This window comes from Talaromyces marneffei, chromosome 4 (genome assembly GCF_009556855.1).
Source record: "Talaromyces marneffei chromosome 4, complete sequence".
In the NCBI taxonomy this organism is placed as follows: Eukaryota; Fungi; Ascomycota; class Eurotiomycetes; order Eurotiales; family Trichocomaceae; genus Talaromyces; species Talaromyces marneffei.
The window spans coordinates 1,446,990-1,461,671 of record NC_072351.1 but is presented as its reverse complement, the minus strand read 5'-3'; the positions used below and the strand labels follow the sequence as shown (position 1 = coordinate 1,461,671).

The following is a 14,682-nucleotide window of genomic DNA, read 5'->3' as shown; positions in this document are numbered from 1 at the left end:
AAATCGTCCTCTCTCTTATGTATAATTCTTCATCTTCGTTATAAAAACCATGTTGTTACATCGCGCTTTTTCTTGTTCGAAGGAGTAGAGCATGTCATTCGGGTCATGAGTTTTTCTTGCTTTATGAATCAAGCATTTTTCCCTTTCTTCTTTCAGGATAATGAAAATGGATTACTTATCAGACAAAATATGCACAAAGATTTCATTCTTTAATTCCAGTCTTTGTTACTAGAACCTGAAACTACATTGTAGAGGTGGAAAATAATCAAACGTGATTGGCAGGGAGTCACGTGCTGATACTGACAGTTCCGCCGCAGGCAACTTTTCCGCCCGAGTAAGCAATCACCGGAATCTCCAGGTTATTGAAGTATCTTCCTACATATTTGACTGGTGCATTTCGAGACATTTTGAATTATCCCAAAAATTTTATATTGACACATACGTACTATTTTATTTTGGACGCTTCCGTCAAATCTTGCTACAACTCTCTATTACCGGCGAGGGTCAAAAGGAACTACGTCTCTGTCGCACGGCGATTCCAGGCGATTCTTATTTGTTATATTTGTTTGGCAAGTCGCCGGTCGATTGGATAGAAGAAAGACAAAAGCGCCAATATGAATGCTCCAGACAGGTGGGTTTGGTTGTTCTATTTGCTCTGTTCGGTCATGTTGCTCTGATGGCTCCTTCGTTTGCCTATAAGGGTGCATTCCTAGATTGTCATCTTTCCTCTTCTCACTTCCATGTCTCTGTCTCTACTCCTTCCCCTCCTTGAGAATCCGTCCTCGTTATTCCTACCATTCTCAAGCATGCCTACTCCTAGCCTCTATTCCTGTCCTACTACATCACTTTACTACTCCTTCACCTCATCCCATCCCATCTGATGACCGACATGCCTTGGACCAAGGACGGCGAAAGCGCCGCTTCTTCATGGAACGGAACTTGCTATCGAAATACCTCGGCTCCTCCGCCTGCCGTGAATGTCCCCAGAAAGTATTCTGCCCTAGTTTCTGATATCTTGCGTCATTTTGCTTGTTTATTTTACTGTACTGGGGGGGAAATACCATTTGATACTGTCATTTCAAGCTAGTTCTCTCACTGACTTTAGGGCTCAAGTATGCTGACATCATCCGTGTGTATAGAACAGAGAGCTTTATTCTAGGAGAAGGAGAAAAGAAAATTGAAGAAAAGGCAGATACACGTATGAACCCTTTCGTCCTCACCTGGTGTTCTTGATGACTGATATATGTACAGGAACTCCATCCACGTCTATATTCACTATTAATAAAGAAGACCACTCCGTGGGTAATCTCCTCCGTGGCCGTCTTCTTCAGAATCGCCATGTTACCTTTGCTGCTTACAAAGTATGCTTGTCCTATCCCTTTAGATGCGAAGTCAAAGGACTAACGATATGAAAGATCCCACATCCCCTCGTACACAAACTCGAGCTTCGTGTACAAACAGACGGCGAAATAACGCCCAAGGATGCTTTGCTCGCGGCTTGTCATGACACTGTCCGCGATCTTGGTACATTATCTCGAGAGTTTACCAAGGAGTTTGAATTGAGGAAGATGGTGGGCGCTTCTCAGCATCAGAATGGGACGCAGGATGGTCTTTAAAAAATGCCGTTTTTTCTTTTGAAGATTTTTTTTTTTTCATGATATGGGCGTTTGTTATTCCCTTCTTGGGATTTAGGGATGGTTTAATCAACAATCAATGACTGGCTCTGAGAGTCTTATCGTCCTTTCATGGAGTCTTCTGTTTAAAATCCGGGTCTCTATATATAAAGTTCCCATGTTCAAGTAAACCTCTCCCGTAGACAGTGCACAAGAAGCGAAGAATTAATATTCCACCACACCATTTATAGATCAATCAAATCAGTTTACTATAAGATTATTGATCCAACCATCTCTTCTAGAATCTGTAGTCGCTCTACATAGAGAAAGTTGTTGACTTGGGCATTCATCCGGTTGTGGCTAGCGCATGTTGGACTGTGGCGTCAATCCGTTCTGTGCCTCTGTCAGGTCCCCAGTTCCCCCCTTCTCCTCGGGACAACCGCCGTCATTGTTTCCAACCTCCAAACAAGCTTCTACTTTAGCATGTTTGCGTTCTCTCGCGCGTTTGTGCTATATTGTCTGATCTTTGCCTGATTTTCTTTTCAGTTTCATGTTTATATTATCTGTATAAATGTATTCTGCCTCGAATTCTTTCCTTGGCGGCGCAAACAGCGCTCGCCAGCAGCAACAGGCATCACCATTCCAGCACCAGCACCAGCAACAGCAGCCAGCTGGATTCCCTCAGCATGGCCTAGCCCCCCAACCCACCGGTTTTCCTGGTGGTCAACAACTTCAACCTCAATATACCGGTTTTCCAGGCGCCGCTAATCCTACAGCCTTTCAACAATCGTACGGCCAACCGTCGCTCCAACCACCCCAGCAACAGCAATTGCAGCCCCAATTCACCGGATTCCCAGGCGCTGCTCCTCAGAATCAGTTTGCTCCGAGTCAACCACCGCAAGCTCCGCAGCAACAAAATGCAGCTCCTCAGCAATTTCCCAGTGCTTCTGCAGCTCCCCCCACGATCGCCGTGCACAAGACATCGGCGCAGATGGCGCAGTCATTCATGCAGGATAGTGCGTCGTCCCGACCAACTCCGCCGCCAAAATCAGGGCCGAGAATACCGAATATGAGGCTTTCGTTCATCACTGCTGAGGATCAAGCCAAGTTCGAACAGTTGTTCAAAGCCGCGGCTGGGGATGATGTGATTCTAGACGGTGGGAGCTCACCTTGACGTCGTTTTTGGGAGCTTCTCTTGCTAATATTAGTTGGATAGGGGACAAAGCTAGAGATATCTTGTTGCGCTCACGGCTATCTGGGCAGGATCTATCTAAGATTTGGTGAGATCTCCTTGGATGAAGATTTCGAAGCTTGCAGAAATAACATCTTTTCTAGGGTTCTGTCAGATACGAACAAGACCGGCCAGCTTTTCTTCCCTGAGCTCGCTTTAGCTCTGGTCAGTGAGATTACCAAACAATATAAAGGATACTGGATGCTGATAAACTCATAGTACCTCTGCAATTTGAGGTTGACCGGCAAAGAGATTCCCACATCTCTTCCCGAGAAAATCGCCAATGAAGTTTCGTCAATGGTCGACATCATTTCATTCGGCGTTCCGGACACTCAGTCAAGCGCGCCACAAACTAACGCTCCCAAATTCGACGCACCTCTTATGCAGAATTCTGCAGCGCCCCCAGCTCCAAAACAGCCCACGCCTCAACAGCCGTCGAATACACAACTCTTGAATCAGCTTACTGCTCAACCTACTGGATTTTATAACCAAGCGACTGGTTTCCAGCCGCAAGGTCTAGCACCACAGCCTACCGGATTCCCGGGTCAGTCGCAACCGGTTCAACCCCAAGCTACAGGCTTTCTTAGCAACCCGCAAGCGACAGGATACAATGGCCCGCGTCCTCCCATGCCACCTATGCCTACCGGCTTTGCTTCCCATTTGTCTCCTTCTCAAACTGGAATGGCTCCGTTGGCTGCCCAACCGACCGGTGTACCTGGCCAGTGGGGATTTGTTAACACGCCTGCAACTGGGTTACCGAATATTGACGCCCTAAAACAACAACTCATGCCACAGCCTGGCCGCGAAGGTGGGTTCAGTATGACTGGTCTGTCAGGCAATGCAAACATCCCGTGGGCTGTTACTAAGGAGGAGAAGAAAATTTACGATCAGTTGTTCCGCGCGTGGGATGGTATGAATAAGGGATTCATTGGTGGATCAACTGCAATCGAGATCATGGGTCAGAGTGGACTTCCAAGTTCGGATCTAGAGCGCATTTGGACACTGGTCGACTCCAACGATAAGGGAAAGATCAACCAAGATGAGTTTTGCGTCGCCATGCATCTAATTTACAGGCGACTCAACGGCTATCCTATCCCTGCCCGCTTGCCACCCGAGCTGGTCCCACCATCGACAAGGAACTTGAATGACTCGATTGGTACGGTCAAATCTTTGCTTTCTCAGGATGCGGAGGCCCGCAAGACCAGCGGCGCTTTCCTCCAGCCACAAAAGACAGGTGTCAGCTACTTGAAAGATCACTCGTTCCGCGGCGGCGCAACTTCCCCCGGTGCAGCAGAGCGCCGTGATGCCACTAGATATCAAAATAGAGACGAAGTTGGCTATCGATCGAGCGCTCGTCGCCGAGTCGGCAATGATGGTAGAACACATTCCCCAGCAGCTTCGTCTCAGGTCTCAGAAAGGTCAGATGAGGAGTTGAGTGTTGATCAGTTGAAGAAGAAGCTTCGCGAAACCAAGATTATGCTTGATGCCGTCGATTTCAGAGATCAGAACCAGGCGGAAGAAGATGATGCCATGGACCGCAGAGACAGACGTGAGGCAGAGTCTCTCATGGATCGCATTCGTCGTGTCCAAGACGATATTGATACTGATCCAAAATCTGCTTTCCGTCAGGTAGACTCTGGAGCAGAACGTCGTTCTCTACGCCGTCAGCTCCAGTCTTACCAAGATAAGATTCCTGAAGTTGCCTCTAACGTGCGCAAGGTTGAGAGAGCTATTGCTGAAGCTAGACTTGAGCTTTTCCGCTTGCGAGATGCTAAAGCTAACCCTAGCAGTGCATTGAACATCATCGGCACCGGACCAGGAGGCGCTATAACAGAAGCTGACAGGATCAAAGCCCGTGCTAGGGCTCGAATGCAGGCACGTGCCGCCGAGTTGGCTGGTCGCCCTGTTCCTACTTCGTCAGATGACGAGGGCGCAGCCACTCGCCGACTTGAAGAAGAAAATGTCAAGATCAGAGCAGAGCGTGAGCGTAATGAGGCCATGACTAGGGACGTGGAGGAGAGTGTCAAAGAATTCTCTCTCAGCCTTGAGGATAGTCTCAAGGAGGGCAGTGAAAACTCTACTCGCGAGCATGAGAGACGCCGATGGGAAGAGGCTCTAGGAGTGGAAGATACGATTCGAGACTTTATCTACGATTTACAGCGTGGTAGCCGAACAGCTAAGGTCCGCAAGGAAGATCAAGCCGCTCGTTCTGTGTCCAACGAGCCACCATCGGCGACAAGATCCGAGCTACCGTCACGACCCGCTGCGCTGAGCTCTACAGGATCATCCGCGTCTCTCGCGGGTCAAACGCACGAGGAACGTGTAGCTTCTGCCAGGGAGCGTGCACAAAGACGCATTGCTGAGCGCATGGCTGCAGCTGGTCTCAAACCTAGCACCGACTCTGGCGATACTCTACTTCAGCGCCAAGAGCGGGAGAGGAAGGAACGTGAAGAGAGATTGAAGAAGGCAGAGGAAGAAGATGCCAAGCGGGAGCAAGAAAGACAGCGCCGTCTCGCCGATGAACGTACGCCTGCACCCGCTGCTGCTAAAGCCGCTGGCAAGAAACCCCCTCCAGCGCCTCCCTCGCGCAAGGGCCGACCAGACAGTCAAGCTGAGTCAAGGGCTGCCGAAGAAGAGACTACAATCAAGGAGCAAGCGATACGGGAGGAGCAAGAGGTACAGGAAGCCGAGATAAAACGACTTGAGTAAGTTCTTAGCCACACAACGACACTGAAGTCCCATAAGCGACGTATTCTAACATGGAGATAGGGAGGAGGCTCATCGACAAGAAGATGAGTTACAGAAGGAACGTGAAGCTCATGAAGCACGCCTTCGCGGCCTTGAAGAGCAGGTCCGTGCAGGTAAAATCAAGAAGCAGGAAGAGAAGAAACGCAAGCAGGCCGCAGAGCGAGAGGCAAAGGAGAAAGAAGCCAGACTTGCCGCCCAGAGAGCAGAGCTGGAGGCTGCAAAGGAGCGTGAGCGTCAACTACAACGTGAACTCGAGAATCTGGATGAGAGCTCTTCCGACGAGGAGGGTCCCGTGGATATCGCAAGTTCTCGAGACAACACTCCCGCAGCTCCCTTATACTCCCCGCCACCAGTATCTGTGACTCCAGCCAAACCAGCTGATGCCCGGCCCGCACCGCCAGTCAACGGATCACCATCCAGCAGCCGTAGTGTCGGTGCAGCCGAGTCAAAGAACCCCTTCTTCCGACAACTGAGTCAACCCTCCGAGGCTCAAGCAGCTGCAGCCATTTCACCTCCTTCGGTAGAACCAGCTGCAGTTACTCCTTCAGAAGGGCAATCTACGAATCCATTTTTCAGGCTTCAGCAGCAACAGGAGGCCAGCGCAAAGGTTGCATCAGGCCCAGCAGCCATCCCTGGTCCTCTTGAACGAAAGCCTCGCGCACGTCCCGAACAGGACGATGACTGGTCTGCCGCTGGATCTGACAATGAGTCATCCGATGACGAGGATGACGATCGTGTAGGAGGTGGAAGCGCCAAACAACTTGCAAGTATCCTCTTCGGCACTATGGCGCCCCCTAGACCTTTGAGCGCAATGGACGAGTCGAAATCCGCAACTCCTGTACAAGAAAGCAGCCCCACTGCGCTGCCGCCTCCTCCTCCTCCACCTCCGGCTGAAGAGGCTCCAATCTCACCCGAGAGCGAGACGCCTGTGACAGTAGCAGCACCCGCTGCTCCTCCACCACCTCCACCACCACCTCCCCCAGGTGCTGCTGCTCCTCCTCCTCCGCCACCACCACCTCCTCCCACTGGTGGACCTCCTCCAGCCTTGGGTGGTGGTGGCACCGACCGTGGTGCATTGTTCGCATCCATCCGAGCTGGAACGGGATTGAAGAAGGTTGAGACCAAAGACCGAAGCACAAGCTCGGTTGCGGGTCGTGTACTCTGATATTGAGAAAGATTGATTGAACATAATCCATCGTTTTTTAGTTTATAAATTGTGCGCTCTCTTTGCTGTTTTGTTTCGGCCTACTGTTTTGAATAACATCCGGCAGCGTTGGTTCGATGTAGTTTTATTTGCTAGTTATCATTTAAGTATTTATATTATCATTTACATACAAGCTCCTTTTACCAAGTAGGAGACACACCAATGCTGCCGTTCTGCAAGCTTTGTTGAAAAGCCTAGATATCGTGGGTTTCAAGGCATAGATATAAGCAGTGCAGTGAATGATGCATGTACAAGAAGAACGAATTGAAAACTGTACCCGCCAGAAATACCAAAATAACAGATCAAGTATTGAATGAAGTAGGCATACAATGCAACGAGTATAAAGGAGAAAAGAAAAGCCCTATGCCACAATCTCAACAATGACATTGCCCAGTGTACTCAGCGACCAGAGCACAATGAGCCCACAGCCGATCTTCCGATCCATTCTCCAATGATTCAGCGGGACTATAATCAAGAGTCCTACCAGTGTGGTGAGTAGTGTCACACTACTGATCATGAGATTTCGCGAGATAGTGATTTTGTATGGAGTATGGAGTGATAGTCCATCGATTGTCGATGTTGTTGTGGTTTCGGCACTGGAGTGCAATATCATATACAAGCCTCCCATACCGATTCCGAGCAAGATGTTGAGCATGGGTCCTCCAAAGCAAGCACTCAGTGCCATGACAGGGTATCCCAATCGAGCTACAGTGATGTCCGCAACTAAATCACTCAATGAGTTACCCACGGCAAACACAGTGAGACCCAAAAGTGATTCACTGATGTTCAAAATCACGCCGATAGTTTTCAGAAGACTGACGACTTCGTCTGCGATTATTGCAACCCAGCATATACCGACTGTGAAACCGATGAACGATAGAAAGGGGCGGAGTTGATTGGGGGCTTGTGTAGGATCATCGTGTTTTTTGAGGAATATATTGAGTAGTATGGCGCAGATGAGTGATATACCAAGACTGACTGGGATGGGTACGATCAAGTTTTGTAAATTGTGCCCATCATCCAGAAAGCTCCAAATGGCTATTATGGCAAAAAGAGGAGATGTGAATACATGAATAGTTGTAAGTGCATGATGCCAAGTTCGCGCTGTAGCAGATGAGGGGTCGTCGTTCAACCCTGGCGGGCCGGCTGCCATCTCCGAGTCAAGCCTTGGTCTATTGGGGAGAGTATTTGAGTCCCTAGCTTGCATTACTGGGGAGATGTGTTGTATACTGTGATGAAGGGCATTGCGGAGCAACTGATGATCCTGGGGTTGTAGAATTGGTGACTCATCAGGTAGTCGAATGATCGGTGTAGGTTGATATGGATCGCCATCAGCGATGGAAGGTAAATTAGATGAAGGGGAGCGACGAGTATCCGCCTCCTTGTCTGTGGTATCGGCTGGATTGGGATCTATGACCGGAATTGTAACGGTCAGAAAAAACACGCTGGGTGCCGCAACGACGCCTAAAATCTTTTCCCAGAAGGATTTTGAGCTCCAATTGCACAACGTTGGAAATAGGGTGAAAAACAAAGTTCCAGGAATTAGGGATGGATAATACCACCACTTCGACACTCCCTCTTCCCGAGCAAACGCGCCTTGATACTCTGCAGTCGGTGAAAGAGATGCGGCAGGAAGAATCAGACTGGGTGGCCTAGGCGACATAGAAGCTGGTGAGTCCACAAAAGCAGGGAACCGTATAGTCTCATTGTCACTTTCGTCTGATTGCTCGAAATTGGCCGACGGTGAATGAATGTGGCCGAATGGGGACACACCACCCGGTGATGGAAGTTGATGTGATCGAGGTGATGCTTGATAGTTCGGAGAATTGAAGGTGCCATGTGGCACTGTCAAATGATCAGCAGTTAATGTTGTGGGCGATCGGGGAACAGAAAGGGTGGGTGAAGTCGTTGGTGGTTGATGTTGTAAACGCCCACTACCATGTTGTAAAGAAGCGTTGTGAGAAAGCTGTCCTATCACCGGGATCAGAGTCTCACCATGGCGTCTTACATTGTCTAGAGAAGTATCCACACGTAAAACAGGTGTGTCATTGACCGAAGCAGATCGGCGTCGGTTCGGGGCCTCCTCTTGTCGATGAAGAGATGGTTTTCCGTGACTCGACCTTGGCCGGATTCGAGGAGACGGGCTGGCAGAATCTGAATCCACATAATGACCGAGGTCAATCGTATTGTGATGTATGTTCTTAGCTTTCTTCAAAGATGAAAGGGCGGACTGAAACTCTAGAGCGCCGACTAGACTTGGCCGGATTGAGCTGACAGTTGTTCGCCGCGCGAATGAAGGTGGACGTGTGACATGCATGTTCTCGCGTATCTCGGCAAGATATCTATTACGTGTCTCATCGTCTTCTTCATCATCTTCCCTCCATTCTGGCCGTTCAAGTGCTTCGAAATCGGGCGATCTCTGGCTCTGTACCAGTGCGCTCGATTCTCTAGAAATAGCGTCCTCATCGGATGACTCATCTTCTAGATCCAACTCTTGGCTTTGAGGTATGTGGAATTGGGCTCTTGCCGCAAATTCCCTATCGTACCTTCGCCGCTGACGGGTTAGATACCAATGCCATGACACGACCAGGATGACGTAGAAAATATAAAGACCGATCATTGATGCACACTCCCAGGCATGCAGTTCACCGTCAGCTAGTACGACCACTGCTAAAATGGCAGCCAAGATGAAAAATCCAACGTCGCGTACAAAGCTTCGACGGGCGACTCGGAAAGGTCTGGCTATAGCCATTGAGCCCGCCACGACGGCAGTGATGAAACATGCAGCCCCAAGCAGTTCTCCGATGGCCAAGCTATCACTATTTGATCCCATTGCGGCAAATGTTGAGAAGACGTCCGGGCTGCCATTGCCAAAAGCCAAAAAGGTGACTCCTGTTAAGCTTTCACTCATCCCGAGGATGCTGGCAATCGTGCTGAGATTGATACAGAGGAAATCACTAGCAGCGATACCGATGGTACTGAAAAGAAGAGACAGCCAGGCTATAATTATGATAAATGAAATTGGCTGTACATGGCGTAGCGAGCAGTAATAAAGTTGAAGGTAGGGGAAGATCCCATTCTCATCCGGGCAGTTACTCTTAACAAATGAACACTGATCATCTGCATGACGAACAAGACGGCACTATTTGCTGTTAATTTAATTCCCGGATATTGTGGATAAAGATAAAGATAAAGAAAAGGAAAGCTGTTATGCATACCTCTATCTCTTGCTCGAACGGCTCAAGGAGCCTTGAACTGTTTATACCTTCGACTCGAAGTCCTGGATAGACCACCCGCTTCTGGAAGCCATTGTCACCGAGTGACGACGAACTTTTCTCATAACCATGAGCAATCCAGCTTCCGAGAGCCAAAAGCGAGAACACGGCAATACTCAGAAAGAACGGTCGAGGGTGGTATAGCTTGTGCCTCGTACACAGCTTAGTTGACGTTGATGAGGGTAACTTGTGTTGTGTGAACATTCTGCCCATAACATTACGATTGTCGATATTTGAATGCCGTTCGAAAATTGGCTAGATACGAATGCGTGCAAGACATTCCTTGAAAGAATCAATGCTATCGGCACTGACAGTGAATCGGATGGTTGGTTAGAGTCTAGTCGCGAATCTTGATGCATACCATGGTGAGACCCAATGGTATCGAGGCGTCCAAACGAAGTTAAGAAAGAATTTGCTACAGTATAGAGCATAGAGTATAATATAGACTACAAAGAGTTGTGAAGGTAAGAGATGAATGGAGGTTGAAATGCTGCTGCGTGACGTCCAATCTGGCATGCCAAGACCAATGATGACGATTTATCGATAGTCGCGATCCATGCCAAGCCCACGCCAAAGCGATCCCCAGTAACATCACGTGAACTACAACACGTGATGGCAGCCATGGTAGTACTGGCACACCGTATGTTTTGTTGACAAACCGTGGACCGCCCACCGATCGCACCTGCTGCCAACCAATCTCGAAAAACAACAAACCAGAAAGAGCGACTGTCGACCTCCAGCAGTCCGAATACAAGCGCATCTGCGTTGCAGCCGATTCTGAATACTGCTGAAATTACATCCTACAGAGAAGATGAATAACTGAACATCTTTAGCCTTGCCCTTGTATCATTCGCTTTTCCAGTATAATATACAACCACGCATCATCTAGGTCCGACTCGCGATTAATTATGCCTCGTGTTGTGAATCCATCAAAGAGCCATCGCCGCTCCAATGGCGGCGCCTCAACCCCCCAGAAGAACTCTCCCATCAAGTACGGAAAGAGCGATGTTGCAAGCGTGGGAATCAAGCTAACTATTTTTGCTCGTAGGATCCCCCTCAATGATGACATGGGAGAGAAGGCTGCTCGAATGCAGTCGCGACAAGCTCAGTATGACCGCCAAATGAACCAGATCAAGGCTGCGGTTAAGACGCCCATGCCCCCCCGCAGGCAATACGATCGTGCCGATAGTCAAAGTCCAGTAACTCCACGTGGTTCTCATCGACGAGGTCGGGAGAGTGACGTGGATGGTCGCGGCCGAGGTGCAACTCCAGCTAAACGAGTCCCTATTCTCGCCAACTTCGAGGAGTGGATGAAAATGGCGACCGATAACAAGATCAACGCTGCTAATTCATGGAATTTTGCTTTGATCGATTACTTCCATGATATGTCATTGCTCCGCGAGGGAGATGGCGTCAACTTCCAAAAGGCCAGTTGTACTCTTGATGGTTGCGTCAAGATTTACACAAGCAGAGTGGATAGTGTTGCGACCGAAACCGGGAAACTCTTGAGTGGTTTGGCAGACAGCCGAGACCGCAAAGCCCAGGAAGGCGAGGCGGCCGAAGGCGATGAGGAAGAAGAGGAAGAGGGCGAAGACGGTGTGCGAAGAAAGGCAAAGAAGAAGGTCAGTACAACTGCCAGTTTTTTGAAACTAAGTTTTATTATTAACAATGCATACAGACACGTTCTCACGAGGCTACGCTCGCTCCATCGTTTGCATCTTTACAATTGAAAAAGCTCGAGCTCGAGTTTGCGGTGGACCCGCTCTTCAAGAAAGCATCGGCTGACTTTGACGAAGGAGGTGCTAAGGGATTGTTGTTGAATCATTTGTCAATTGATGGCCAGGGACGTATCATTTTCGATAGTAGTGATGACGTGGATGAGACAACCAACGGCGGGGATGCTGCGCAGGACGACGGAATGAATGACAGTGCAGAGCCAGAGGAGACGCAAGCCAAAGAACCGGAGAGTGATCCGATGGATGTTGATCCTGTCGAGATTGATATTTCCTCCCTCGGAAACAGATTCTTTCCGGATTTAGATCGCCTTTCCGAACAGGACATCTGCCCATCATTGAAGAATCTTGATCTAGGAGATCCAAGTGGCTCTCTTGATATGCCATTGCTTAAAGCCCCTGAGGAATGGCGGCACGACAAGGACCATGACGAATCTGATCCGGCAAGACGTATGGGTGATGCTTCCGGCATTATGCTCGACGATGACAATGCTGTCGGATTTGATGACGATGACGGTACTTTTGCAGGATTCGACATTGGCGAAGACGCTGGTTTTGGTGAAGGTGGAGAGGCTTGGGCGCGAGAGGCAGCATTGGAACCCTTGTTGAAGGTTCATCGCATGGATGTCGGTGGAGAAGACGATCCGGAGGCTGCCGAGGATGAAGATCCCTACACGTTGTCGATCTCTCACCAACCAGCCAATAATGAGCACGAAAATATTCTGAGTTACTTTGATAACGCTTTACAAAAGAACTGGGCGGGTCCTGAACATTGGCGAATTCGCAAGATTAAGGAGACTAGTGCTGCCAATTCCACGGCGGTGCCGAAGCAACGCAAAGAAAAGGAGCCATTTGTGATTGACTTTTCCGCTCCACTTGATGCTACAGCAGCTGAGTTGATATACACGCAAGCAAGTTCGAATTCTGCTATCTCGATTCCCAAGACGCAATGGAAAACAAAAGGACGCAATCTACTTCCGGATGACAAGCACTTCAACTCGCAACAACTGTTGCGACTCTTCCTCAAGCCCAAGGCTCGTATGGGATCAAAGAGATTTTTTGGAGCTCGCAGGACAGGAGAGGCAACTGAGACGCGCGTTCCAGCGGCAGGAGAAATGGACGAGGCTTTCTGGGCTAATCACAAACCTGAAAATGGCGCACAAGCAGAGGACGAGAAGGTTGCAGGCACGTATGATGCCGACTTCTTTGCAGACGACGACGGGCTTGCATTCCCTAACGGACTGCCGATGGCAGATGATGATGACGACAACCTACCATTTGCAGATGCTCGAGAGATGTTCTCTCCAGCAGGCGATATGGATGCCCGGCCTACAACGTCGGCTGGTGATGGGTCAGGCGCTACGGGATTAACAGCCCTATTGAATATGGTTGGAGCTACACCCGGCTCGGTGCTTCATGGTGGAGGATTCGGCTCACAGCTAGTGACGCAAGGTGGTCGTCGTGTCCGGCCCGACTATGTCGCTTACGCACGTGTGGCTAAGAAGGTTGACGTCAGGCGGTTGAAAGAAGAAATGTGGAAGGGTATGGGCGACGGATTGATCGAGTCTATGGATTTCAACTCAGCCTCGGACGCAGCAGCAGTTGTTGATGCACCTGAAGAGCCTACTGAGGACGACGGCCCACCAACACCAACACCGAAGAATAGGCAATCAGACGGAGACCATCCAATGCCTGACATTACATCTGAGATTGAAAAACACGGTCAATTACGATTCACGAACGTTATGAACTCTCTCAAGAAGGTGTATCCAGAAGAATCGTTACGGGACATCAGTACCTCGTTCGGGTTTATTTGCCTGCTGCATCTGGCTAACGAAAAGGGACTTGTTCTACAGAACGGTGGTGGCTTTGCCGAAGGAGATGGCACTTTGGAAGAGATCTATATTAGTAAAGATGTCGGGGCGGTAATTGACGACGGTGCCATGTAGAGAGGAGTATAGGCGGCATTTTGATTGTTTGATCATTGTACAGAGCAATTGCTTATGTGGAGTTGGCGGTTATTATCACGGTGCAGTTCAATACATTCATGCTTTTTACTTCTAGCCACTCTGATCTTTCCCGACTTGACTGATAGGCTGGCCGATTGGCTGTGTGTAAGGTAGCCGAATAAGGAAAATATGCACGGACCATTCGAGCAGGTCCACGCTGCAGCCTCAGGCCATTCCCAAAACCCTGGACATACGTACTACGTACATACAGAGTACAGACTCTACTACAGAGTATACTAGTGTTGGCTCATGCAATAGGCGTGACCATCCCGCATGCTGTGCAGGTTCGCTTTGAGTTCTTTGTCCAGGACACACAGCATGCAGACAATAGCATCGAATGGCGGCGGGCTCGGCACGGCATGAGAGTACGCATTGAGTCGAACAAACGTGACGAACTGGAACATCACACAGATCGTCTGCAGCCGCCAGCGAGGATCTACCCGTGACGGAGCAGCCGTAGTGATTGGCTTAGTTAGTCTGTACTGTGCAGTAATACTGGGCGGCTCGGCAGCCCCCGTGATTGGCTTGTCCGAAGGCCCGCGCATCCTCCGGCGTGCCAAGCCGAGTCTTCACGGCGCTGATTGGCCAGTGGTTTGTGACAAGCAATGCATCCTACAGAGTACATCACGCTCCGGCCTGTGCTGCAATCGCTGATTTGCTCTCTGATTCATCCTGCCTCGTCCTCTCGAGGTCCCCCGCGCGCTATCTTGCATCCATCATCACCCAATCGATGGCGAGACCCTGCACTTGAGCGCAAAACAGGCACCCCGTAGCTACTTCAGGCCCTCCAATCACTCGCTCTATCTGCTCAGATCTTGTGTTTAGCATGAAAGCCGGCGCTAACTGACCGCCGCTGTCAGTCAATGGAG

General features: G+C 49.6%; 4 protein-coding genes across 4 annotated transcripts; 3 read left to right on the top strand and 1 right to left on the bottom strand.

Annotated features, from left to right (window-relative positions):
* Positions 1 to 614: 614 nt before the first annotated feature.
* EYB26_005592 (uncharacterized protein) lies at positions 615 to 1,616 on the top strand (the record flags this gene model as incomplete). Its single annotated transcript, XM_054264877.1, has 4 exons — positions 615 to 631; positions 1,140 to 1,198; positions 1,252 to 1,361; positions 1,416 to 1,616. The coding sequence occupies 4 exons, from the start codon at positions 615 to 617 to the stop codon at positions 1,614 to 1,616; spliced, it is 387 nt and encodes a 128-aa protein (XP_054120852.1).
* Positions 1,617 to 2,184: 568 nt separating this feature from the next.
* On the top strand, positions 2,185 to 6,757 carry EYB26_005591 (uncharacterized protein; the record flags this gene model as incomplete). Its single annotated transcript, XM_054264876.1, has 5 exons — positions 2,185 to 2,770; positions 2,830 to 2,893; positions 2,949 to 3,009; positions 3,064 to 5,549; positions 5,614 to 6,757. The coding sequence occupies 5 exons, from the start codon at positions 2,185 to 2,187 to the stop codon at positions 6,755 to 6,757; spliced, it is 4,341 nt and encodes a 1,446-aa protein (XP_054120851.1).
* Positions 6,758 to 7,157: 400 nt separating this feature from the next.
* On the bottom strand, positions 7,158 to 10,275 carry EYB26_005590 (uncharacterized protein; the record flags this gene model as incomplete). The annotated part of the gene is made up of 2 exons (XM_054264875.1): positions 7,158 to 9,938; positions 10,015 to 10,275. 2 exons carry the CDS (start codon positions 10,273 to 10,275, stop codon positions 7,158 to 7,160), a joined length of 3,042 nt encoding a protein of 1,013 aa, XP_054120850.1.
* Positions 10,276 to 10,979: 704 nt separating this feature from the next.
* Positions 10,980 to 13,753, top strand: EYB26_005589 (uncharacterized protein; the record flags this gene model as incomplete). The annotated part of the gene is made up of 3 exons (XM_054264874.1): positions 10,980 to 11,062; positions 11,120 to 11,693; positions 11,750 to 13,753. The coding sequence occupies 3 exons, from the start codon at positions 10,980 to 10,982 to the stop codon at positions 13,751 to 13,753; spliced, it is 2,661 nt and encodes an 886-aa protein (XP_054120849.1).
* Between the last annotated feature and the right edge of the window lie 929 nt (positions 13,754 to 14,682).